Raw genomic sequence first — 27,822 nt, forward strand, 5'->3', positions numbered from 1 at the left:
GACAATGAACTACGAGAGCACTTAAACACGTAATAGTTAAAAGTAATAAATGTATGCATTATGTTGACTCTGACTGATCCAAAACAAAGGAAATCCTTTGGATTACCCGTGCATCGACCTGTTTGCCAGACTAATGTAGTCTCCGACTCCTAGCCTGCTCCCTGCCTGGACTTTGCCTACCCATCAAATTTCCTGTGTATGTCCCCTGCCTGTCCCTTGACCCATCTCCAGCCTCCTCCTTGGGAATTGTGTTAATAAACATTCTATTATGCTCTGCGCTTGAAACCTCTTTTTGGCATCCTTCGTATTCATTACAGTCAGGTTTTAATCACAAAAAAATGCAAATGTATACACTACTTTTGTACTTGCACCAAACTTTACTTCTTGTCTTCTGGTATTTTTGGCCACAAGACATTGTGGCTATTTTACAAGGGTGTGGGTTTTTTCTGTAGGGAACAGTTGTAGGGCTCATTAATGTAATGTGTGTTCAACGTTGATGTCTGTTGATATTATATAGGATTTCTGAGAGGAAGTCTATTCTAGAATATTCCTCAAAGTCAGAAGTTGTTAATTGCAATTACTTCATGCATACATATCTGTACATCCAGACACATATTCATAATATGTACTGTTCATTATATTGACATGGTAGGCATCAACACTGGGAGCATTTTGAATGAGTGAGTAGAATTCTGCCAGCATGAATTGGCTGTCAGAATACAACGCCCGCCCGGGCCCCCCCCTCCCCCCTCCCCCCTCCCCCCTCCCCCCCACACACACACCTGCCAAATGTCCCCTGTTATGACTACACGTCTGAAATTTCTACAGTCACATCCAGTGGCCTAATTATGTAACCCCAATACATTTGAAGTGTCTCAGACTTTGCAAACAAGAAATAGGAGGGGGGGTTGTAATACGGCAGGCTAAATTGCCTGCCAGAATACAACCCCCCCCCCCCCCCCCCCGCCAAATGTCCCCTGTTGTGACTACACGTCTGAAATTTCTACAGTCACATCCAGTGACCTAACGATGTAAGCCCAATACATTTGAAGTGTGTCAGCCTTTGCAAACAAGAAATAGGAGAGGGGTGATGAATATGGCAGGCTAAATTGGCTGGATATTGAATATATCCAGTATATATCTATTCAATATATCGAAAATATATATTGGATATATTCAATATATATTGAATATATATCGAATATATCCAATATCCTTCACTCTCTCGAAGGCGAGGCTGTGCTCACTGAGTCTGTACATAGTAAAGGATTTCCTTAGTTTTGGACATTGCATGTACTTGTATAATGGCGGACAACAATTAAAGATGTGTTTTTGATTCTAAGCAGCGCATGTGTCCGAGTCACATCAATATACGACATGGTGTCAGAAGAAATCACGGAATGATAAAAGAGAAAAGAAAAAATGGCACAGTTACAGCCACCGTCAAGTTTGAGCCTACAAGGTAATCTTGCGGAAAACTGGAAATGATGGATCCAGAAGTTGGAGCTGTTTTGTACTGCTAGCGGAATAGCTGAAAAGTCCGAGGCGGTGCAGTGTGCTACTTTTCTGCACGTGGCGGGTGAAGAGGCGATAAAGGTTTACAACACGTTTGTCTTCAGTGAAGCTGAGAAAGACAAAATTCAAGTGTTGAAAGAAAAGTTCAAAGATTACTGTGAGCCTAGAAAGAACCTTCCATACCCGACATATGTTCTTCACAAAGGCTCAAGGACCGACAGAGACCATAGACGCCTACGTGACGGAGTTGAAGAGCAAAGCCAAAGATTGTGAGTTTGGACTTTTACATGACTCTTTGATACGTGACAGGATTGTATGCGGCATACGTGTGAGAAGAAGACTATTAAGAGAGGCGGATCTTACGTTAGAAAAAGCCATTGATGTCTGCCGTGCCAATGAGATCATGTTAAGTCAAGTTAAAATGCTCAATGAAGAAGTTGAAGTGCATAAAATAAGACCTGTGAATACAGACAGAAAGAGCTGAAAAGGGCAGAACAAAGCCAGCGTCACAGGATGAGCAAAAGGGATTTGATTGCAATAGATGTGGATATAAACATGAATACAAGAAATGTCCAGCTTTTGGTCAGACATGTAAGTCATGCCAGAAAAAGAATCACTTTGAAAAAATGTGCAAGGCACAAGGCCACACAAGGAAAATGCATGCTGTGGAACACAGTGACAGTGACCATAACATGTTCATTGGCACAATCAATGTGGAACAAGAAGTATGCATCAAAAAGATTGACAATGCAGAGATGGAGGATGGCGATGAGTGGACTGAAGAACTAAAGATAAACAGGAGAAAGGTGAAATTTAAGCTTGATACTGGTGCAGGTTGCAATGTGATGTCAGCAGACACGTTCAACTCACTCGACATCGGAGGAAAGCTGAAAAAATCCACCTGCAGGCTTGTTGCATATTTCGGCCACCAGTCGGCGCCATTGGGCAAGAGAGAACTCACTTGTGTGAACAAAGGACAGAAACACAAGATTGAGTTTGAGATCACGCAGCAAAATGTTCCAGCAATACTGGGGAAGAAAACATGCACTAAGTTAGGCTTGGTGAAGAGAGTGTATGATATAAAAAAAAGACAATGACATTCTGAATGACTTTGATGACTTGTGTTCTGGTTTAGGATGTTTACCAGGGATACACCATATTCAGATTGATCCAACTATTTCACCAGTTGTGCATGCTCCAAGAAAGGTTCCAGTGGCTCTCAGGGACAAAGTAGTGGAAGAACTACACAGGATGGAACAGAATGGAGTGATAACAAGACAAATAGAACCGACAGACTGGGTGAGTAGCATGGTGACGGTGGTCACACCAAAAAAGATGAGGATATGCATGGATCCACAGGATCTTAATCATGCAATAAAACGAGAGCACTATCCACTGCTAACTGTTGAAGAGGTTGTCTCCCGTATGCCGAAAGCAAAGTACTTTTCTGTGCTAGACGCAAATCAAGGGTTTTGGCAAATTAAACTGGACGAAGAAAGTTCCAAGTTGTGCACATTCAACACTCCTATAGGGAGATATCGGTTCCTCCCTCTACCCTTTGGAATCTCTTCTGCATCTGAGGTGTTCCAGAGATCCGTGGCACAAATGATTGAAGGCCTGGAAGGAGTAGTCAACATTATCGATGATTTGCTTGTATGGGGTGACACAATCGAGGAACATGATCAGAGATTGATAAAGGTCTTGGAGAGAGCAAGGGAGTACAACTTGAAATTGAACAGAAACAAATGTAAAATCAGAACTACAGAGATCAAGTACATAGGTCATGTACTCAGCACTGATGGGCTGAAAGCAGATGATGAAAAAGTGAGAGCTGTGGTACAGCTACCACCACCACAAGACAAACAGGAGCTGATGAGATTCATGGGCATGATACAATATCTTGCAAAGTTCATTCCCAACCTGTCTGAGGTCAGCACTCCACTGAGAAAGCTGCTAGAGAATGACACGGCATGGCATTGGGAAGAGGAGCAAAAGCAAAGCTATGAACAATTGAAGAAGTTGGTTACCAATGCACCAACACTCAAGTTCTATGATGTGAAAGCACCTGTGACATTGTCTGTGGATGCCAGTTCAGAAGGCATAGGAGCTGTAATACTGCAAGATGGAAGGCCTGTAGCGTATGGATCACGAGCGCTTACTGACTGTCAGCGCAGATATGCGCAAATTGAAAAGGAATTACTTGCCATAGTTTATGGGTGTGAGAAATTCCACCAGTATTTATATGGCAGAGACATTAAAGTTGAGAGTGATCACAAACCGCTTGAGAGCATCTTCAAAAAGCCACTCCACCAAGCTCCCATGAGATTGCAAAGGATGCTTCTCAGACTACAGAGGTACACGCTCAAAGTTACCTATAAGCCAGGGAAAAAGCTGTACATCGCTGACACTCTGAGCCGTGCTTTCCTAAAAGAGCAAAAAGAAGATTTGCTCGGAGAGGAGTTGGAAGTCAACTGGGTTACACCACAACTACCCATCTCAGAAAATAAATTAATCATGTTCAGAAAAGCAACAACGGATGATCCGGAAATGCAAATGCTACGAGACATCACAATGACAGGATGGCCAAAAGAAAGAGATGATGTTCCAAAAGAAATGAAAACATACTGGACATTCAAAGAGGAAATCAGCTATGCATCAGGACTGTTGTTCAAAGCTGCAAAACTCATTGTGCCAAACCAGATGAGACAGGAAATGCTGAACAAAATCCATGAGTCACATTTTGGCATAGTGAAATGTAAAGAGAGAGCTAGGGATATTCTCTACTGGCCAGGCATGTCAACTGAGATAGAGGGCGTTGTGTCTCAATGTGCTGTATGCAATGAAAACAAAAACAGCAATCCCAAAGAACCTCTACTTCCCCACACACTGCCAGGAAGACCATGGGAGAAGATTGGCACAGATCTCTCTCACTACAATGGTGCAGAGTATTTGCTCTGCGTAGATACAATTCAAAATATCCAGAGATCACCAAGTTGTGTGACACAACCAGCCGAGGTGTCATCACTGCCATGAAGTCGACATTCGCTAGGCACGGAATCCCAGTTTCCGTAGTTTTCTGAGAGTTGGGAATTTGAACATCTTAGTGCCAGTCCAGGACATGCTCAGTCTAATGGTCAGGCAGAAAGAACTGTACAAACAGTAAAAAACATGCTCAAAAAGGCACAGAGCGGCAATGGAGATCCATACATTGCTTTGCTCAAATAGCGCAACACACCGCTGGAGGGTATAGGATTATCTCCTGCACAGCTGTTAATGGGACGTAGTCTAAAGTCCAAACTTCCAGCATCAACAACTCTATTGACTCCTGAAAATAGAGCTCAAGTTCAAGACAATGTGAAGTGCAGACAAATGAAGCAAAAGAGCTACTTTGACAGACAAACACAAAAGTTGCCAGATCTACGAACAGGTGAAAATGTCAGGATACAGAAAGGAGATACATGGCAGCCAGCTGTGGTTGTGGAAAGACATCAGCTACCAAGATCCTTCATAGTTCGCACACAAGATGGACGGAAGGAGGAACAGAAAGCATCTACTGAAGACAGGCGAGAGGGAATTTCCACCTACAGAGATGCAGGACATTCCCACATACACACACACTGAAACGGCACACACTGGATCTGACACAGAAGGCAACGACACAGAGGTCAATCAGGACACTGACTCACATGATGGACAAGCACAGTTACAATTACATCACACAAGGTCTGGGAGACAAGTCAAGATTCCAGCCAGATACAGAGACTAGACATGCCTTCGAACTCAAGCAGATTGATGCTATGTCACATAGGTTGTGTTACTGAGTGTTAAGGAAAAAAAAAAAGAAGAAAAAAAAAGAATGTTGTAGATTTATTAATGCTGGATGAACGCCGTCATAGTTGATATCTGATGTGTTGGCAGATTTTTTATCTTATTTAACCTTTATTTTTCCAGATAAAACATTAAGAACAGTTTATTTACAATATTGATCTGGTCAGATGCTTGTGTCCATCAGTAATATTGATATCAATGAATATTAGTTTGTCCACTTTGGGGTGGTTCAGAAAAAAATACCCTTATGATCTGATTACATTGTGGTGTTTGCTTCAGGGATCTAATCATTGCATTGAAATAACTGTTCCCAATCTCACTTTTGTTACACGAGGTCAAGCAAGACAGTTCAATGACATTTCTTGACATGTGATATCGATATCATGTGATATCGTCCCGCACCTGGAACCCCCTGTTGAGGCTTATCAGCATCAGCAACCAACTCACTCACTCTGAGTTTCTCGTATCTCATTCATTCAGAAAAACACATTTGTTTGCATAAAAACTTTTCTCTGAGATAATTATGTCTCCAATTCAGTAAAACAAGTGAATGCATAAGCTTCATATTAGATATAAAAGATATGAAACTATGCTATGCTTGTCCAACATACAACAGTTCTAGCTGAGAAAATGCAGATCGTGAATTGTAATAATGTTTGCAAAAAGCAAGGCCTTAATCAAGTGATTGGAAATCAGCCAAACCTTTGAGTATTTCAGACGGGAGACACAAAAGGCCCATAGGCCTACTCATTCAGAAGTTAACAACTTCGTTGGCTTGCTCAACAAAGCTTGAAGAAATCTGCTAAATACAACATATAGAAGCGTACTCAGGATATTAGCACAAACATTACGATTTTTTAATTTTGATCCATTCGGTGTGAATTCGTTCAAAAACCCCTCACGATATTGGTTCCATGAATAACATATTATTTGGTTCCATGACCAAAACATAAAACAAAACATACAAAAATATAATCAAAGCAGAGTAGGGTAGAGCAAAGAGTAATAATACTACATAGTCCACAAACGTAACATGTACAATCATTTAAAGCCACTTAAACAAATCATAGCATTGACATTAATCAAAGCTCCTTCACAACCTCGGAAAATCCTCCTAGATTGATTTAACATCCATTTCTTTGTCTGCTTGTGTGAAAGACGAACACATAGATCTTAAATCAATGTCACATGTCACCATGGGAGGGCGGCAAAGTGCCTCCAATCGCCGTTGAAGCTCGTTCTTTAGTAACGTGGCACGCACACAAACACACACTGAAGCGTTTTGCCCTTTACTTTTGGCAACAACAGAGGACTGATGAGAGGGAGCAGTTGGTTCCATCATTTAAACTCGACTCGACTGGGGCTGTTATAGGAACTGGTTGGACATCAACCCTGAACAAAGACATTGGGCCCTATTTTAACGGTCTGAAACGCAAGTGGGAAGCGCAAAGCGCAAGTAGCTTTGTGGGCGGTTCTACGGCGCTATCGCTATTTTACAGGCGGATAAATGACGCTTGCGCCGCGGCGCAAGTGTCAAAAGGGTTGGTCTGAAGCAGCCTAATTACCCGTAGGTGTGGTTTGGGCGTAACGTGCAACAAACCAATGAGAGTGCCAGCTCCCATCCCCTTTAAGAGCCATGAGCGCATTTGAATCGGACGAGTTGATATTTTGACAGCGCGTCTGCAGTCTCCGATGAGACAGATGCACATGAATTTGCAAATGGCTTAGTTTATTGCCAAATAATATGGCCTAATTCACACATGGAATAAGGGGTTTTCTTCCACAACTTCAGAAATACTGAGTCCTCAAATAAATGTCGGCAAAGAAAACGTATGATGATAGGCTATAACATATGATATGCGGTAACTGTGGTTCTATTTAATGATGTACGCAATACATTATAAACATTGTTTCTTATCAGTATTGTATGCTATCCTAATATGCATGTGTCCCCGCGGTAATAGACATTGCCATTGATTGTATTATGCGTTACGTGTTTAGTTTGCCCAAGTGAAGGAGTTCAAGTACCTCGGGGTCTTGTTCGCGAGTGAGGGAACTATGGAGCGTGAGGGAACTAATACAGCGGGGGCGGTATTGCGTTCGCTTTACCGCACCGTTGTTCCGAAAAGAGAGCTGAGCCGCAAGGCAAAGCTCTCGATCTACCGGTCGATCTTCGTTCCTATCCTCACCTATGGTCATGAGGGTTGGGTGATGACCGAAAGGACGAGATCGCGGGTACAAGCGGCCGAGATGAGTTTTCTCAGAAGGGTGGCTGGCGTCTCCCTTAGGGATAGGGTGAGAAGCTCAGCCATCCGTGAGGAACTCGGTTTAGAGCCGCTGCTCCTTTACTTAGAAAGGAGTCAGCTGAGGTGGTTGGGGCATCTGGTAACGATGCCCACTGGGCGCCTTCCTTGGGAGGTGTTTCAGGCACGTCCAGTGGGGAGGAGACCTCGGGGAAGACCCAGGACTAGGTGGAGAGATAGAGATTATATCTCAACACTGGCTTGGGAACGCCTCGGGATCCCCCAGTCAGAGCTGGTCAATGTGGCCCGGGAAAGGGAAGTCTGGGGCCCCCTGCTTGAGCTGCTCCCCCCGCGACCCGACCCCGGATAAGCGGACGAAGATGAGATGATGATGAGAGTGTTTAGTTTGCGTGTGTTTAAACAGAGCACACACGCGCGCCCGCATTCATTCATTCTTTTTAACACTCACTCGCGGTAAAACAATGTTTTTCACGATCAAATAGGCAAACTCATCAATCCTAAAAGTTATGGGCATGTAGGCCTACGATGTCTGTGTCAAGAAAATATGTGTTTGCTGTACGGTGTTTGCAGATGCATTGATTTAAAAGTACAACTTATTACCGCTGCATCAGCTGTTCTTTCCCAAATAATTTACCAAGAATGTGCGGCTAGGTAGATGAGAGAAGCAAAGTGTATGCGCGAGGTGCACAAGCAATCCGTATGCATCGCATGCGCATGTATGCTTGCGCCCTTAAAATAGCATCTGAACAACGCGCCACTGACTTTAAACCAGGTATTTCCTGGTCAGTAGCGCAATGGTATTCAGAGACGGCAAAATACCGTTTGCGCCAGAACACACCTCCTCCTTCCGCCGAACCGCCCCTTGGGGCGCATGATCAATCCCTACTTTACCGGCGAGTGGCGCTGGTGGGAAGAACGCTCTGCGCCAGTTGTAAACTAGCAACGACACATGCGCCAGTGACTAAGTCACTTGCGCCGGATGCAAGATAGGGCCCATTATCTGACCATGGCTGTTAGAGGGTCAGAAATGTTGCATTATATTGTTTCGACAAAGATCAATCTTTATTTCAGCACAGATCGCCGGCTGTGGTTTGATTAGTTATTTTTGTACTGGTTGATGTACGGCAAGTACAAACCAACAGCCTAGACCACCTCCTCCAGTCCCCTTCCCTCCTGTTGGAACACCATAGAGGGAGCATAGGCATTGTTTAGACACAAAGAGATCCCTAAATAATGTGTCCTAAACATGGATCTCTTATTGATCCTGTTCATATAATACTGAGTGGACTCTAGGCGCAGGTGTGCTATTAGAAGGAGAGAGGGACATAAGACCACAGAAACAGACTGAGTAACCCACAGTTATGGAGTGAGACCACTGCATCTCCAAGGAAGAACACATCAAATAACATTCATTGATTGAATTACATAACGGAACAATGTTTTTCAGTTCAATAGTCTTTGAAGTACTTGTTCACTTAACTTGTGAATTTTGCCCATAGCATAGCACAACATTCACCAGCAGACTTTTGTTGAAGGTTTACATCCTGTTTTTGATAGATGCAAGGGTTAGTTAGTCAAGATTAGTCAAGGTTGTTCAGTTGAAGGCAAGGGGCCGTCTCCTTAATATTCCTAAGGAACAGCATTAAATCGTGCTCGTATAGACATTGCATTGTACTTAAGTATGTCCCACTTTTAAACAGGGTTCTTTGGTCAAGGGCTGTAACACAGATGTACACACACAAACACACAGACACACAGTCAATTCTACACAGATGTGAAGCCATTACTTTATAGTACCTTAAATGTATCAAATATTTCTGTGACATTTGTGTGCTACTGGAAAACCAAGAAGCAGTGATAGAGAGAAAAAAAAAATGGGTGAAGAAAGGAAGATGGCTTGAGGGCTGGTGGGGGGGAACCTCCTCTTCACCTTGGTATGGGGGGCAGCGGGGGAGCACCTCTCTCCTTACCAGAACCTGTCCACAAAATACATGGAGAAAAGGTAACAAATCGGGTAAAGTACATTGAAGACACCCAGGGGTGTAGCACAAAATCTGGGCCCTGCACACAAGCATTATCTGAGGGCCCCTCTCGTTTTCATTAAAAAATTGAATGAAAACAAGGTTGTATTTGTTAAAATGTGTGACTCAAGTTACACACTTTAACAAATACAACCAGCGGTTCAAGGGTATGGAGTACTTAAAACCCAAACCCAATCTGATAAAAAACTAAAGGCTTGAATCAGCTGACAGCCCTATGCCCTATCCATATATGTAAGGACAGAGGTCGAAAGCTAGAAATGGAAACTAATTTAATAAATGTGTAATTTAAAAATGTTTCACCAGAGGGCATCCCTGAGCAGTGGAGGCCACGTGAGGTGAGGTGACGGTGATTAAATTGATTCACACTTTCGGGGTACGCAGACTGTTTGAGGTATGTTGAATGGGTGAGACAAAGGACCAAACAAACTAAACTGGGTGCGCATCAATGTAAAGATGACCGCATAGACGCTATTGGTATGTACGTGAGCTTATTTTGGTATATTCGATTTTTTTTAAATGTTGGGAGATGAAAGGTAGCAAATGTGACAGAAAATTATATATATATATATATTGCATGAAATTGCTGATAATTTTGACTATGGTAATTTCTCCTGTCTTATTTGTTTTATTGAAAGGTTTTCAGCATTTGAACCTGATGATAACCTGCTGAAAACAATTCAAACAAGCATTCTTAAAAACTTGGAAAATAAACAAAATAAGTTGTCAAAGGAAATTAGTTGTGCACTGGGGTTCAAGCAGACATAGAGGCAGAAAGCATGGAGAACCTGACAGTTAAAAACCAGCATGGAGCTGAGAGGATGTGAGGATAAAAGGCCCCAGACAGAGGCGATTCTAGGTTCTGACTTTTGGGGGGGGCTCAACCCCAGGAAGCCACAGGGGTATATGAAGTATATAAAGTCCTGTCCAAGATTTTTTTATTCCACAACCTTTAATTATTAGTTACTATGCTGTTGTATGTCTAAGCCAAAAGCTGGCAGTGTCAGCTAAATAATGCAGTTAAAGTGATGAAAATAAAAACTGTTTGGATGAAGGAATAATCAATGGATGTGAACTGCAATAACAAATTTGAAGTGCATTAAATTTCCTTTTTGCAAGTTTCACTCAAAAATGACCATATTTCACCCCTTTTTATTGTTTACACAGTTACTGAAACACATTGGTACTACATGTACTAGATTGATAATATGAGAAACATACCACTATTTCGGGAGCAATAAACTACGTTGTCTCACTTTCAGGGACCCATACATTTTTATAAAACTTCTGATACAAAAAAATCTTGTTCTGATGCAAAAAAATAAGGGTGCTAATTTTCAGTTAAAACAAAACCGTTGGCATTATTTTATCAGCTGTGGGTGTTTTCATTACAACGTGAGCTAATCAACAAGTACAACATGTTCTAGACCAGTGATTCTCCATTATTTTCTGTCATTCCCACCCTAGGAGACAGATATTTCTTCTCGCCCTCCCTGAATTGAAATAGCCTACTATTGAGAACCTGCTAATATTTATTGATTTTGATTAATAAAATTAGCGGAGATAACATTTGCAACAACTTAAAACAATTTCCAAGTTCAGTTTATTAACTCAATTTGTAACATTTGAACAAGACTGCTAAGTCTGTCTGAATCTCAAAACAGAGAAACAAGAGCAAATAATTCACTGGGGTATGCATTTAATTAAAAATCTTTTTAAACAGTAAACTTTGGTCACTTGTCAGCTTCATCAGCTTATTCCCTTTCAAAAAAAATTATATATGTTCATCTTTCAAGCATGAATAAAGACACCAAGTCCCTCTGTCATGACTTTGTACGATCAAAATTATTGTAAAACTTCTGACCCTTGGTATTATGTTTATTCAAAATAAAATAAGTCACTTATTAAAATAAATAAATAAATAAGAAAATAAGTCCCGTCTGCCGCTCGCGCCCTCGAGGCATAGATAAAATCGCCTTGTGGTCAACTGTCATTTAATGGTCATCTGACAGATTATGTCAAGGTTTTAAAATGATTATTATTATTATTATTATTAGCTGGTCATGTTATAACACAGCTGGAAATCATGGATTTTCTGATAAAGACTAGCAAGCCTTTTTGACAGACAAAACAGCAGAAACTATGTTAAGTTTGCTTGTGCTGCCTTTTTCGTTTTGTCAAACAGGAGATGCCCACCCACCAATCAGAGGGTAGAGATTCCTGCAGGAAGGTTGCGCTCGATTTCACTAGCCCAGTTGTGCCTATTCATTAGTGTACAGGATCCATTCTCTCATTGCTTGTGTAAAAAAAAAAGTTAGATTATTAGATTTGAGGGCGAATGATAGGGTGGGCTTAGGCAAGGTTTGGGTGGGGTTGAGCCCACAAAAAAAAGGTCAGATGTCCAAGATGGTGGAAGATGTCCTGGGGAAGACTGTTAAACATGATGTCTATAGGACTTGACTGCTGGCTGAGATTCAAAAGCCAGAAAAGGAGGAGGAAGAATAAGTTCTTGAAGAGCAACAGGAGGACGACATTGAGAGGAGTGAGGCAAGATTTGGAGAAGTCAGAGACATTGTCCAAGCTAACACCGGTTGTGAGGATTAAGCGAACCAGTCTTCCCATATTCAATGGCTGCAAGAGAGAATATCGTAGATGGAGGAAAGACTGGGAAAGCCTGCAAAGACAGGGGGAGCCATCTGGATCAGCTGAATTCAAGAAGATTCAACTCCTTGACACTGTAGGCGGCAAGATTTCAAAGGACCACAGGCTGTCACCCTACAACACTGCAGCAGATATATTCAGATTCATTGAGAATAGGTCTGCAGGACTGAGCATGCGCAACGTGAGGTCAGAAGGATTAGAAATCCTGCATGCGGCGTTTCCACTGCAGGGTGCGGTACGGTTCGGTTCGTAAAAGCTGCGGTACGGATTGCGTTTCCACCGCCAAAAGTGGGCGTGACCCGGACTGAGCCATACTCGTTTTGCCCTCGTCTTCAGTACTCCTCCGTTGGGGTACTGAGACGCCTGAAAGGGTGCCGGAAAATTCGAGCTACACACCCCCTCCGTTGATTGGTCGAAAGAATCGTCACTTCCGGGCCACGTGGGGATAAAAACAAACAAACAGTAGCCTCGAGGTGTTATTCTTTACAATGAACATAGCTTGCATTCGGAGGTTGATTAACTGCCATATGAAAAGCATAAAGGCCAGGAAATGTTGCTGGACGACATCCATGGTAGCTCTTGGTTTACTGTGTCGCGTTCAACTTTTCCATTGTTTTTATTGAGCAGGCTACACTGTGTCGCACTGCTATGATGTCACGATGTTTACGTAGCTCCCGCGGCGATCGACATCCGGCCTACCATAAAGGGTACGGTCGGCGGTGGAAACGCGACCTCGGAACTGAGCTGGGCTATACCGCCCCCTCCCTACCGGACTGAGGCGAACCGAACCGTTCCGCACCCGGCAGTGGAAACGCAGCATAAGGTCCTAAACTAACCAACTATATGAACTAAATATGGATTTGTCACCTAAAACTGCAGTCTCTTACATGAACCAAAGTGAGAGAAATACAACCCCAAAATAATGACCGTGAGTGTATGGAAACAAGAGCCCACAAGGTAGCAGACATGCCGACTGCAAACGCAGCCAGGTTTGATGAACTTGAGAGCAAGCTTGACAAACTTTTGGAAATGCATAAGGCTACAAATTAATGGACTAAAATGACCATAAGATGGAATCACTTACGGATGAGATATACGACCACGCAATCCAGCTGGACAATCAGCAAGGTTCCAATACTGAGTTGCAAAAGAATCTGGACCAGGCAATGGAATACATTGACTTACTTGAAAATCGTCAACGTGAAAAAAATCGTAATCTTCTTGATGTACCTGAACAACTGGGAAAAGGAACTGAGATGATTCCCTTCTTGGTCAAGAGAACGCAAGCCACACGCGAGGAATACAATTTTGCGTGCAAACTATCCACTCAAAATACAAGATCCTGCAGGCCGTCAAGGTGCGCCAAACTCAAGACATCAATACTTAGGAGGAGAAGAGCAAGTACCGAATTTTCTCTGACATATCGGTTCAATTGCTCAAAAGGAAGGATGAGTTTTTGCCATTACAGGAGCGACTTCATAACCTAAACATCAAAACTAGGGGGAAGGATGGTGTGGCATCCCGCCCAATAAACTTCGGCCCGGGCGGGTCCGAGGTGAGGTGGTAGACGGCATATACCGCCGCCACCCACCGACTGGCGACAGAGAGCCCCACTTCTCTCTCCCCAATCAGCGTGATTGGGGGACAACTGTTGGATGGAGCAGGAGCCATCTTAAAAGGGCCACGAGGACAGACAGAGGAGACCGGGAACCATGGAGAGCTAGGAAGCCCATGAGACGACGACACATTAGAGGCTCATGGAGACCCCAAGTCTATCTTGTATATGGACCCTGTATACTAGAGATGTCCGATATTATCGGCCCACCGATATTATCGGCCCGATATTAGCATAAAAATGTAATATCTGTCAATATCGGTATCGGATTTTTTTTGCCTTAAAACCGTTTTTTATTATTTTTTTTATTTTTATTTTTATTTTTTTATTTATAGCTCAAATAAATGTTTTCAAAATTATGCAGTACAGTGCACATTGTAATTGCCTCCTATTTGTGCATTTATTCAATTAAGGTTATTGAGTTTTAGTTAAAGAAACATACTGCTATGTTGCACATAGTTGTTCAGGTACAATGTTTTATCATTTGTGAAGTCAAGTTTGGCCTATTTGTTGTGGGCATTGTCAAGATTATCTCAGGGAGAGTGTAATCCAAACTGTTGTCTGAGACCATTAAAAAAATAAAAATAAACATGGCACTTTTCCCTTAAATTAAGTTGAAGTATTTTTCTTATTTTGCACAGACAATGTTAACATTTGGAAAGCCTTGTTGCATTCAAGAATGCATCCAGTGGGGCATCACAATAACATTAAGCATGTTGTGTTAATTCCACAACAGGAGATATGTAATGTTACCTAAATTAGGTTTGAGGAAAAATAACCCAAATATCGACATCGGTATCGGCTGATATCGGAATCGAAAATTTAGAGTTGGACAATATCGCATATCGGATATCGGCAAAAAAGCCAATATCGGACATCCCTACTGTATACCCCGGTTTCGTGATAATAAATGCCGATTACAGCTTGAACCCCGACTATTCGACTCATTCATACCTGGAACCCGCACCAACGAGTACCGGGTTACCACGTATGGTGGAGAATGCAGGCAGAACAAAGAACCGACTACAACCCAACGATAGACGACCCACCAAACCAGCATGCAGACACCGGACGGAACCACGGCTGCCGCCGCCCTGCGACAACAGCAGGCGCAGGTGCAAGCCGCTTCCCTGCAGCGGGAGACCACGGAGAGCCTTGCCCTGCTCCGCGAGGCCGTACTACGGCTCACTCAGCACGCCATCCGCGAAGCTCCAACCGCCGCCCCGACCAGCCGGCACACCAAGCTCGGCCCTGACGACAACGTGGAGGCGTACTTGGAGGTGTTTGAGCGGACCGCCCAGAGGAAAAACTGGCCGGAGGATCAGTGGGCCCACATCGTGGCACCGTTCCTCACCGGACCCGCACAACAGGCGAGCCAAGACCTACCAGCAGAGACGGCCCGACAGTACCCCGCCCTCAAGCAGGCGAACCAGGCCTACTACGGCCACAACCTCGCAGCCCGCGCCCAGCGCTTCCACGAGTGGCGATTTGACGTCCAGGGCAGTACGAACGCAGATAGCCCAGCACGCGTGCCTGGCAAAAAGGTGGCTGGCGACAGGAGAGGGGCCCAGCCCTATCGACCGGGTCCTGATCGACAACACCATCCGGCAGCTACCGCTGGGCGCCCGGAGGGAACTGGCCCACCAACATCCCGACACGGTGGATGACCTCGAGAAGCAGCTGGAGAACTGGCAGGTGGCCCAGCAGCTAAGCGCCAGCACCGGGACCAGCCCGCGACCAGCGGGCAGACCCGCCGAGGCCGACGGGGACCCACGACCGGGGCCCGGCTCCACCACCCGACTCGGCGATCCGGGCTCAGGGGAGGCGGTGTTATGAGTGTGGCCAGGCCGGCCACATAGCCCGCTATTGCCCAGCAGACCGGGATGTGTCGATGCCGTCGGCTTAAGCAGGCGAGGGGACGATCCGGCCCTGCCTGCTGGCGACCTGTTGGGCGCGGGGGACGACCGGGAGCCCTACCATTCCCGCGCGGGTCATGAATACGGACACACAGGCCCTACTGGACACCGGCAGCGTAGTCACCCTTCTCCGCCCCGACCTGGCAGTTGGAAAGGAGGGGGGGCCCCTGGAGGTGGCCTGCGTGCACGGGGATACACGTGTCTAAGAGACCTGCCATGTGGTCGTCCGGACACCGCATGGGGTGTTCACGGTACGGGCGGGGATTGTACCGCACCTCCCGGTACCGCTCCTGATTGGCAGGGATTGCCCAATACTCCAACGGCTGTGGGACCCGGCGCGGGAAGGCCGGGGAAGGAGAGAGCCTCCCCGCCGAGGGGGGAGGGGAGCTCGGCAAGCCTGCAGGGCCGTGCGGATCCCAGCGTCTCCCAGGGAGTCAACGGCCGAGGACCAGGGATCTGATGGGAACGGACCCTCACCACCGGGATCCCCGATCTCCTCAGGGAGAGGAGGGACCGCCAGGTCCGGCTCATCGGGCCCACACCACGACACCCCGGACACCCTCACCGCGTCTGTGCCACATGACCCACCGGGGGAGCCGGAGAGCTCCCCTCTGACCGAGTTCTCAGACTTCTTCCCGGGGAGGGGGGGGGAGTTCGGACTGTCCAGGCCAGTTCGCCAGTGCCCAGCTCCAAGACGAGGCCCTGAAACACGCCTGGAGCCATGTGTTGGCCCACGACGGACAGACTCGGGACTCGGTGAGTCACCTACCGCACCCTCATTTTAGCACTAAGGGGGGGCTACTATACAGGGTAGTGGAAGGAGAGGGGGGAGTCATGGAACAGCTTGTAGTCCCTAGACTAGAGCATATGTGAGCAAGGTTCTGTTTATGGCCCACACCCACCTCCTGGGAGCCCATCTGGGCATGGACAAGACCCGAGACCGGTTCCTCGCGAGGTTCTATTGGCCAGGGGTAAAGAAGGATGTAGAGCGGTACTGTCAGGGAGGTCCTGAGTGCCAGAGGGTAGCGCCGAGAGCTTCCGTCCGCAACCCCCTTATCCCAATGCCGATCATCGAGACCCCGTTTGACCGGATAGCTCTGGACAATGTGGGTCCCCTACCCAAGACCAGCCGGGGTCACCGATATATCCTGGTCCTGGTTGACTACGCCACCCGGTACCCCGAGGCTTTACCCCTTCGCCCAGCCACTGCGAAGGCGGTCGCCAGGGAGCTCATGTTGCTGTTTAGCCGGGTGGGGATCGCGATAGAGGTATTGACAGATCAGGGCTCGTGCTTCATGCCTCGTGTAATGACGGAACTGCTCAGACTCCTCCAGGTAAAGCAGCTCCGGACCTCAGTCTACCACCCCCAAACGGATGGCCTGGTTGAGCGTAGGAATGCGCGATATAAACGATATACGATATCAACGATAAAAAATGGCCTACGATAGAGATTTTTGTTATATTGCTCTATCGCGATAATGCATGTTTGAAGCGATCTATCCATGACCCGCGAAATATAAAGAGCAGGTCATGGATAGAGCTACGAGCCGTCTGCAACGCAGACGGCTCGTAGCTGCAACGCATCGTCCGCAACGCATCGTCCGCAACGCATCGTCCGCAACGCATCGTCTGCAACGCATCGTCCGCGAAATTGAAAAAGAGCCACGAGCTGCAACCGGCTGCATTGCATCATCCACGACCCGCAAAATTTAAAGAGCCACGAGCTGCAACCGGCTGCAACGCACCGTCCGAGACCCGCAAAATTTAAAGAGCCACGAGCTGCAACCGGCTGCAACGCACCGTCCGAGACCCGCAAAATTTAAAGAGCCACGAGCTGCAACCGGCTGCAACGCATCGTCCGCGACCCGCGAAATTTAAAGAGCCACGAGCTGCAACCGGCTGCAACGCATCATCCGCGACCCGCGAAATTTAAAGAGCCATGAGCTGCAACCGGCATCATCATCAACGCATCATTGTCATATAAGCAAATATGGCTGAAAGCGAAACGGAGGAGGTGGTGATTGCGCTCATTTCATGTTCATTTTTAAATTGTATGCGTTCACTTTGCACTTTTATGTTTTAATATCAAGTATCTGTGCACACACTTGGAAGATTTTTCTTTATTTAAAATAGCCATGCCTAATACTGGACGTATTTCCCTAATTTACAGTATCCGTTTCTTTATTAACAAGACACCACCAGTTTTAATTTAATTAGAGAAGTATCCGTCATTACACAGAAGATTTTTTTCTTTGTTAAAGTCTCTGCAGCTACAACATTATGTTGTTTGATTACAGTTTTGCACAATAAATGTTCTCAAAAGGACATACTATGTTTCTTTCTTTTGTTTTATACATTTAGAAGTTTGGCTTTCCTTAGAGTCTATGTAACCTGTACTGAAATGGTTCTATTAAGATTTATATATCGTGATATATATCGTTATCGCAATAGGTTGCAATGTATATCGCAATATGGATTTTAGGCCATATCACCCATCCCTAGTTGAGCGTTTTAACAAAACGCTCAAGCAAATGTTAAAGAAGGCCATGGGTGGGAAAAATTGGGACCAGCTGTTGCCTCATGTCCTGTTTGCCGTCCGTGAGGTGCCACAGGCGTCCACAGGGTTCTCACCATTCGAGCTGCTGTACGGACGAAGGCCCCGCGGCCTCCTGGACCTGGCCAAGGAGGCATGGGAGAGCCAGCCGTCCCCCCCATTTCACTACCCTGGACCACGTTGAACAGGTGAGGGACCGCATGGCCCGGGTGTGGCCTATCGTCCGGGAACACCTCCGGCAAGCCCAGCAGGCCCAGGCGAGGGTTTACAACCGGGGAGCCCAGCTGCGGACCTTTCAACCCGGCGACTTGGTCCTGGTCCTGGTGCCCACGGCGGAGCGTAAATTCCTCGCTAAGTGGCAGGGGCCCTACGAGGTGGTAGAACGTGTGGGTGAGGTCAATTACCGGGTTAGACAACCCGGGAGGCGGAAGCCGACCCAGTTGTACCATGTAAACATTTTGAAACAGTGGAGAGGAGGAGGAGAACCCCCGAACCCGGCTCCCCTGGCGTTGTCGGCCCGTCGCGAGATCCCGAGGTTCCGGTAGGAGAGGACCTCAGCCCGGCCCAGAAGCAGGATCTCGCCGCCATCATCATGCAGCACCAGGATGTATTCTCGGAGGTGCCCGGGAGGACCACGATCGCGCACCACGATATCCGGACGGCGCCGGGAGTGAAGGTGAGAGTACACCCCTACAGAATCCCGGAGGCCCGGAGGGAGGCCATCCAGGCCGAGGTACGCCGGATGCTACAGCTCCGGGTCATCGAGGAGTCGCGCAGTGCCTGGTCCAGCCCGGTGGTCCTCGTGCCGAAGCCGGACGGGACATTTAGTTTTTGCAATGAGGAGGCTGAACGAGGCGTCCGAGTTCGACGCCTACCCGATGCCCCGAGCTCATCGAATGCCTGGGACCGGCCCGCTACCTCACGACCTTGGACCTGACCAAGCGGCAGGTACCGCTGACCCGGGCTGCCTTGGAGAAGACCGCATTCTCAACTCCAGGCGGGTTGTACCAGTACACTGTCCTCCCCTTTGGAGTACATGGTGCACCGGCTACTTTCCAGCGCATGATGCACCAGCTCCTGAGGCCTCACCAGGCCTACGCCGCGGCATACATCGACGACATCATTATCTTCAGCCCCAGCTGGGATGTCCACCTCCGCCAACAGAGGGCGGTGCTGGGGGAGCTGAGGAAGGCGGGCCTCATGGCCAACCCGGCCAAGTGTCGCCTCGGGAAGGAGGAGACGGCGTACCTGGGGTACCAGGTGGGACGGGGAACTGTCCGGCCGCAGGAGAGCAAGGTGGCTGCCATCCGGGACTGGCCCCAACCTCGCACCAAGAAGCAGGTGAAGTCATTTCTGGGATTAGTCGGCTATTACCAGCGGTTTATCCCGGGTTTTGCCACGCTGGCAAGCCTGCTGAATGACCTGACCCGGAAGGCCCTGCCGGATCGGATTGCCTGGTCCGAGGCAGCCGACCAGGCCTTCGTGACGCTCCGGGAGGCCCTATGCTCCGAGCCGGTGCTCATAACCCCAGATTTTGCTTCCCCCCTTATTGTGCACACGCTTCGGAGGTGGGGCTGGGGGGCGTCCTCTCCCAGGTCTGGGCAGGAGACAAGCACCCCATCACATACGTCAGGCGGAAGCTTCTGCCGAACGAGAGAAACTATTCAAGAGTGGAAAAAGAGGCCCTGGCCATCAAGTGGACCCACGATAAACTGCGATATTATCTCCTAGGGAGGGAGGTCACCTTGGTCACCGACCACGTGCCTCTGACCTCGATGGCCGGTGCCAAGGACACCAACGCCCGGGTGACGCGGTGGTTCCTGGCCCTCCAGGACTTTCGTTTTAGGGTGGACCACAGACCGGGCAGGGAGCACTCCAACGCCGACGCCCTTTCACGATGGGACAACTGCCTGGGCGGGTTCCCCGGAGACCAGAGGCCTAAGCAAGCGGTGGAGGAGTGTGGCATTCCGCCCCATAAACCTCGGCCCGGGCGGGTCCGAGCTGAGGTGGGCATATACCGCCGCCACCCACCGACTGGCGACAGAGAGCACCACTACTCTCTCCCCAATCAGCGTGATTGGGGGACACCTGTTGGATGGAGCAGGAGCCATCTTAAAAGGGCCACGAGGACAGACAGAGGAGACCGGGTACCATGGAGAGCTAGGAAGTCCATGAGACGACGACGGAGGCTCACGGAGACCCTAAGTCTATCTTGTATATGGACCCTGTATACCCCGGTTTCGTGATAATAAATGCCGAGTACGGCTTGAACCCCGACTATTCGACTCATTCATACCTGGAACCCGCACCAACGAGTACCGGGTTACCACAATGGGTAGTTATATTTCTTAATTTGTAAATGGACCTTTAAGCTACCAGTACAAATCGCAAGAAAGGTGTATATATTAAATTATTAAAAAGACAAAACATAAATGCATCAATGCCTAATGCTAAAAGGAAGGGGCAAACGACCTTAGCAAAGCATGCTCTTATATGGGGAAACCAGGGGGTAAATGTTTGTTTGTCAGTGTGTGTGTATGTGTGTGTTTGGAGGGTCAAGTACCGTATTGGTCCGAATATAAGACGGCCTTATATGTCAATACACATTCGCGGCCGCAGGTGGTGCCAGGAATTGGTTCCGGGAAGAAGTAGTCCAGCGTCCTTAACAACCAGACCGTTACCGGTGTTTAAAGACAGGCATTTAGAGACAAGTGGGTCAGGTCAATCAACAACAGCGGAGGAGCTATGATGCCAATTTTTAAATAATGGTCAGAGTAAGGCAGAGTCAAGTAACAACTGCCAAGCTGCCAAGAAGTTCGGGGTCACGGAGTGTAACGTAAGAAGATGGCGAGCACCAAAACAACGTCTCAAAGATGCCAACAGTCAGAGCAAATCCTACCGTGGTCCTCAAAGTGGTCGTTTCAGTGAGGTTGACTGGAGAGTTTTTGAACACGTCAGAGAAAACCCGCTTTGGGAGGAGCCGCTGGAAGCGGAGCAGCTGGGGAGCGATGACAGCGAGAGCGAACACAGCGGGGCAGAGGACGTGTGTGAGGGATAGAGAGACATCGGAGAAGAAATTTGGCGAATTTTAGTTAAGTTTAGTTAAATATGTGGCCTGTATTTTCTCTGTTATTTAAAAATATTCACAATGTTGCTTGATTATTGCTTGATATTCATTTTGAATCATACTGTACATATTTTGCCTTGAAAGTGCCGTGGCCTTTACTGGCATTATTATTATTGTCATTAATATAACAAGTGTTTAATTCACTGTGTTTTTAATATTGTTATTAAGAAAAAAAAAAAGGAAGTTCTTTGTTCTGCAAATGTGGTCTGCAAATCTTTTTTTCTAAATGTTTGTGTTGAAAAACGGGGGTCGTCTTATAATCAGGGTTGTCTTATATTCGGACCAATACGGTAATTGTGTAATATGCCTTAGCTTTCCTTAAGTATAGTTGGAGTGAGCGCGTCGGGCGCTACTTTGAGGCTTCCTTGGAGTACGCCATAGATTATGGCTAATAAAACCGAAAGCTCAATAAAAATCCTTCCTAACACATTTCAAATACCAACCTGGATTGTAAATGGTTTACAGGAAGGTTTGCTGACATTGTCTTAAAGTGTAATTCCGGCGTAAATTGAACACAGGGTCATTGTTTTGGCATGAAAACCCATCAAATAAGCCCTCCAGATACCTTTTTCATTGAAAATCGAGTATTAGAGTTTGCCCGGCGCATTGTTCGGCGTCCATGTTATTGGCTTGGGGCATTGAGGTTCGCTGCCAAATCGGCATTTTTGAATGACTAATATTGCTAGAAATGGCTCCAAACCTCTGCAGTAGCATGGCTACGATCCCTACACATAAAACGAAGCACCAACAACTTAGTTTGCAAACCCGGAGTTTATTTAAAAAGACAGTTTAACAAGCAGTAATAACGGTAGGTCTGTGTTTACAGGAAGTCCACACAAGTCGATTGCCGAATGCACCGGAGTTCAGTTCAAGGAGGAAAGTTTTGGAATTGAACCTAGGCAAATTGTACAACTCAAGAGACATTGGACGGGTGAAGCATTTGAAGCTGCATTTACTTCTAGAAGCAGAGGGGTAGGAATATTAATTAAACCCCTTAAGTTGATTTCACAACATGCAGATGATCACGTCGGTTTTTAAAAGTTAAATGTGAATTGTTTTGGGAACTCTATAGCGCTACAAAAAAAATGCTTTTGAGGTTCTTCTTGGATAATGAATTACAGGACATCTGGAGAACATTACATCCAAAAACAATAGACTATACATATTTCTCACACAACCTAAACAGCTATAGCCGAATAGCCTACTTATTTATCTCCAGATTAGACCTGGATGGAATAGTATCTACCAATATAAACTAAATTATGATATCAGACCACGCAATAGTAGTATGTAGTATGTCACCAAGACAAAACACTCACCATATTATTTGGAGAATTAATAGGAAAAAATTTAACGGATACAGAATTTTTAAAATGTAAAAATTAAAAAAAAAAGTGAGAGAGAGATTATCTAACCCCTCGGCTGCGGGCATGCATTGTGCCAGCCGCTCGTCTTAACACAGAACATAGAATCTGTCAGGTTAATATCATGACTTTAAAAGCACCTAATGACTTCCTTTAACGAATTAACGAGTTAAAAAATGGACTATTTGTTGTACGAGGGCAGTCTCTTTAGAGTCTTTTTCTTTCTTTTGTTTATGCTATGCAGACCCGCTTAGCACACGTTTCACAATTTTCACTGTGAAAGTGACCGTTGACCTAGCACTACGATATTGACGTCACGTCACGTTATTATTATTTTTAAATGTAATGTATTTATTTTGCAAATCAAACACATTCAAATCCTTTCATGACCCAAGTCTTGGCCATTTTAATTTTTTTTAATAAAAAAAATTAAAAATATATAGATATATCAAGCCCCCCCATTGGCCAGGGCCCTGGACATGTGCCCACTTTGCCCATGCGGTAATACGTCATTGGTAATGTGTTGACAAAAATTCAAGAAAGTAAATTAAATCTGGATAATTTGTTATGACAAAAAGCTAATGACTTTAGACATAATTCAAATAAACTTGATTATATCTCAGCTTATAAATCAGGTAAACATTTAGCCTCATTAGTCAAAGAAGTAGTTAAGAGACAACCTATATCCAGTCCCTCCAGAAAAATGTGGCGTTTTTTTGTGAATTATGCGCCCAAAAATTCTTGATTATGCGGCACGTTTTCTTAAAAAATGCGATGAAATATGCGGCATATTAATGCAATTTTATGGGATGAAATTGCGGGAACTTGCAAAAAATGCGGGAACTTGATTCCCCCAACACCCTGTTCTCACTAGGCTACTACCTTAATGTAAAGAGTCATTTGTTTATTACTTTCTATGATAAACAAGCATACTACATCACAGAAAGTGCTGGAAATATTTACAATCTACAATTTACAATTTGACCTGACGAGCTGGCTGTCGCCTTGCACGGTTGACTCTGCTACCGGTGTGTCAATGTGTGTATTAAACGATCTAAGTCGCTTTGGATAAAAGCGTCTGCTAAATGCCCAATTGTAAATTGGAATATTGAAGTTCTCATCTTGTTATTTTTGAGACCTTATAACATGGCTCAAACTGACAAAACATTGAGTACAACTTCTGTAGCTTTACAAAAATAATCTGCCACAACTTCTGTAAAAATGAATAAATAAAATCTAAAAAAATAAATGTTCCTGTTTTACAGAGGAAGCTTTTCAAAAGAGCAACAAAAAAGTGCAATCTTATGTAGGGACCTACAAAAAGACAGTTAAATAATACTAATTTATTTATTTCATATGCGGATAAATACCGTTTAATGAATAAATAGTGTGTTTTAGTTAATTTGTGAATAAAGAGAAATAAACTGCATGACCGTTACTCCTTTGTTCGTGGTGGCTTGTAAGGCATTTCCAATGTGTTTAAGCGAAGTAACATAAGCCAATACGATTTATGTACTGCTGCACTCTTAGCCAATCAGAGAGGGGCTTGTTAAAAAGCAGGGTCTCGAGGATGAGGTCGAGGAGGTGATGTGTTCAACGAGTGCGTGAGCTTAACGAAAAGAGTGATATTTGTAGACGGAATACTTAGTATTTTATACAAGTACTTTATTGAGTGTTGGCAAAGGGTATCCTCTGGCAGAGAAACATCGTGTGCCACTGGAAGTTCGTGACTTTCTAATCCACCGGAGAGGAAAAGGCTTTGGCGGCGTTGGTTAGCTGCTGCGGTTAACCAAGGAGGGACTCTGCTACCGGACCTGCGTTGCACACTGGATTATCATTTTTATATGGGTTTATATCTTTATTTGTTTGTCCTGGACATTTCATTTCATAACATCTATTGGTAAACAGGAGATTTAGCTAATTCACCATCAAATGCTAAGCATTCAGAATCCTGTTCGTTAACACATTTATATAGTAACCTTAAATAATAATATTACACTTCCAGCGCCAGGAAGGGGTTACACTTACAACTGTAAAATTGCATCAACTCAATGAATGAAACTACAACAGTCCACTGTGAAAATGAAAACTAACTACGTAGCCTCTAACACTAGCACATTCCTCATCCTCCATCCCCTCTCCATCAACGTCCATCTCTTGATCCAACCTTGCATGTTTGGCTGCGGCAAAGTGGTTTTCCAGCGTCGACTTCCGCCAGTGGTCCAACACGCAGTTGTACGGAGTGCAAAATAATTTGCCCCCACTGTCGTGTAACAATCCGAGAGACTGCTTTGCACGGCCTTTTGCACTTATTTTTGTTGACAATTGAGGCCGCTTCATCTTGCCTTCGTCGCGGGGTTTTGCGATGACGTTCACGTCGCGTAATTACGTCACTCCATAACATTCCCATGGCAACAGGGGGAAATGGCTGCTTCTTTCGCGGAAATTGGCAATTTATGCTGTGAAAGTGCGGCATATTTGAAAAAATGGGGCCCCCGCATGAATATGCGGACTTAGGCTGATTATACGTTGAATTATGCGATCGCATAATCAAAAAAAATTCTGGAGGGACTGTACATCAATTAATAAAAAAAAATAGATTTAGTCTATACTAACAATCAGATGATTAATAATGAATTCGAATTGTACTACGGGAATAATAGGAATAATAATCCTTACAAAAACAATAGGGATCCAACCTGTTGGCTTGGACCCCTAATAAGTAGCGAAGTTACTTTTCAAATGCAGTAACGTAATCTCATTACAATTTACAGAAGTAACTAGTAGTAAGTAACTAATTACCTTTTTTGAGTAACTACCACAACACTGTGCACGGGGTAGGTGGGATGACCATGAAGGTGACCACTGAGATATATTCCTCAGAGTCAGAGTCAAGATGCCTAAAGGAACAGAGGGGACTCATGAACTTGGATGAGATCGCCAAAGTGCCAAATGTTACCAGATCAGAGAAGATAAAGAACATTTTCCCAGAGGTCAAGCTCGAGGAGTTGAAGAGGCCAGAAGATATTAAACTTCTCAACAGTCACAGAGAGGGAAGACTCGCTCCACAAAGGGTGAAAGTAGTTGGAGACCTCATCTTATGGGAGAGTCCATTGGGAAAGACAGTTGGCGGACTTGTTTGAGGATATAGAGCTGGCAGCACACGGTTCTAGAACACACTTTGCTCGCTCCATGAGAACAGCTGCAGCAAAGCATGAGGAGATTGTAATGGGCAGCCCGGTTGCAACAGCAAAACATGGCTGAGGTGTAGGTTAAAGCTTCTACTAACCGTGACTTCCTGGAGTGGTGGAAGTTGGACAGTATCGGACAGTAAGACGGAAACGCGACTGAAGAGAGAGCCAGAGTGGCAAGTCGCATATGCAACCCAAGTCCATGAGCTGGTTGAACGAGGCAAAGTCATAAAACTTACTGATGAGATTATGAGCGACTGGAAGGGAACAGTGTGGTATGTAATCCACTTGGTGGCACCACACCCTTATTCATTAACAACTCCAGTGCGACTTGTGTGGAACAGCAGCCAGAAGTTCAGGGGACAGAGCATGAAAGATATTCTTAAGGGGCCAGATGTTCTCAACCCTATCAGAGCTGTCCTGCTGAGATTCAGAAAAGGTGTGTATGCAGCTCTAGGGGACATCAAGAAAATGTACAATTCACTGGGGTTGGAGGAGTGTGAAATTCATCCACACAGATTCCTCTGGAGGGAGAGTCCTGACGAAGAGATAGGAGAATATGCCATCACAAGAGTCAACATCGGGGACAGACCAGCCGGTTGCTGTTAGCGATGAGGGAAACAGCAAGAGTGACCATCTTTGCTCACTTGGAGGAGGAACGCAGAGTCCACGAAGACGATAGTTATGTGGATGACCTCTTAACTTCCCATAAAAACCTGAAGCAACTGGACAAAATCAGAGGAGAAGTTGAGGAGATTCTGAAGTCTGGATGCTTCTTTCTCAAACCATGGTTCCGGTCAGGGCAAGTGGGAGGCATGGAACTCCAACAGAAGTCCTGAGTTCAGGAGAATTAGTGGAGAATCCTTCTAAACCAAATGAGGGATGAAGACAACAAAGCCCTGGGCATCGGATACCAGGTGGAGGAAGACAAGCCATATATATTGGCCTCAATCAACTTTTCAAAACAGAAAAGGAACTTAAGGGTAGGCAAGGATCTTCCCAAAGAGGAGGTGAGACCTGAGACACCCAACCCGCTGACTAGACGGGAACTGCTAAGCCAAGTAGCTGGACTTTATGAACAAGTCAGCTTAATAACACCTGCCAAACAGAAAGGAGCCATCCTTGTAAGGAAATCATTCCAGGAGACAGGGGGTGGGAAGCTGACCCGAGAAACCTTGGATAAACCACTCTCCGAGGGCCTCAGAGAAGAAGCCATTCAGCTGTTTGAGGAGTATGTGCCGCTTGGACAGATCAAATTCCACAGGAGCCTTGCCCCAGCTGACTGGAGAAGGAAGCCATGGGGACTCACATTCTCAGGCGGAAGAAATAAAACCTATGGAGATGAGATGGAACACAAGTCAAGGAATTTATGTCTGATTCATGGAATCAAAAGCCAAATTGATTGAGGGAGATGCAGTCAAGGCTGAGATCTGTGGCGCGGTCTTTGCAGCAAGACTGGAATGAAGACCGAGCGATGGTTCCATCTAGTTGACAGTCAAACAGTCCTGGGGGCTATTCAAAGAGGAAGATATGTGTACCAGACCTTCTGCGCAAACAGAGTCGGCGTGATCCAGAAGGCCTCATCACAAGAGGAGGCAGTCCTGTAAATCTGGTGGAGGATTCCACATGGAATCCTTTTTTTCCCCGTAGGAAATGTAAATTACCTTAATTTGTGAATGAGGAGTAGAAAGTCTTATTTCTCACACCAATTGAGTGGGAATGTTGATGATGCGTCAGTCCCCATTTGC

General features: G+C 45.6%; 1 protein-coding gene across 1 annotated transcript in view; it reads right to left on the bottom strand.

Annotated features, from left to right (window-relative positions):
- Positions 1 to 1,000: 1,000 nt before the first annotated feature.
- LOC130404752 (WAS/WASL-interacting protein family member 1-like) overlaps positions 1,001 to 27,822 on the bottom strand; it is a 44,784-nt gene continuing 17,962 nt past the window's right edge. Inside the window, exon 9 of the mRNA XM_056609639.1 lies at positions 1,001 to 9,583. Within this exon, the coding sequence (XP_056465614.1) occupies positions 9,534 to 9,583 (50 nt within the window). The 3' untranslated portion in view covers positions 1,001 to 9,533. The remainder of the gene's footprint in view (positions 9,584 to 27,822) is intronic.

This window comes from Gadus chalcogrammus, chromosome 15, assembly GCF_026213295.1.
Source record: "Gadus chalcogrammus isolate NIFS_2021 chromosome 15, NIFS_Gcha_1.0, whole genome shotgun sequence".
Lineage (NCBI taxonomy): Eukaryota > Metazoa > Chordata > Actinopteri > Gadiformes > Gadidae > Gadus > Gadus chalcogrammus.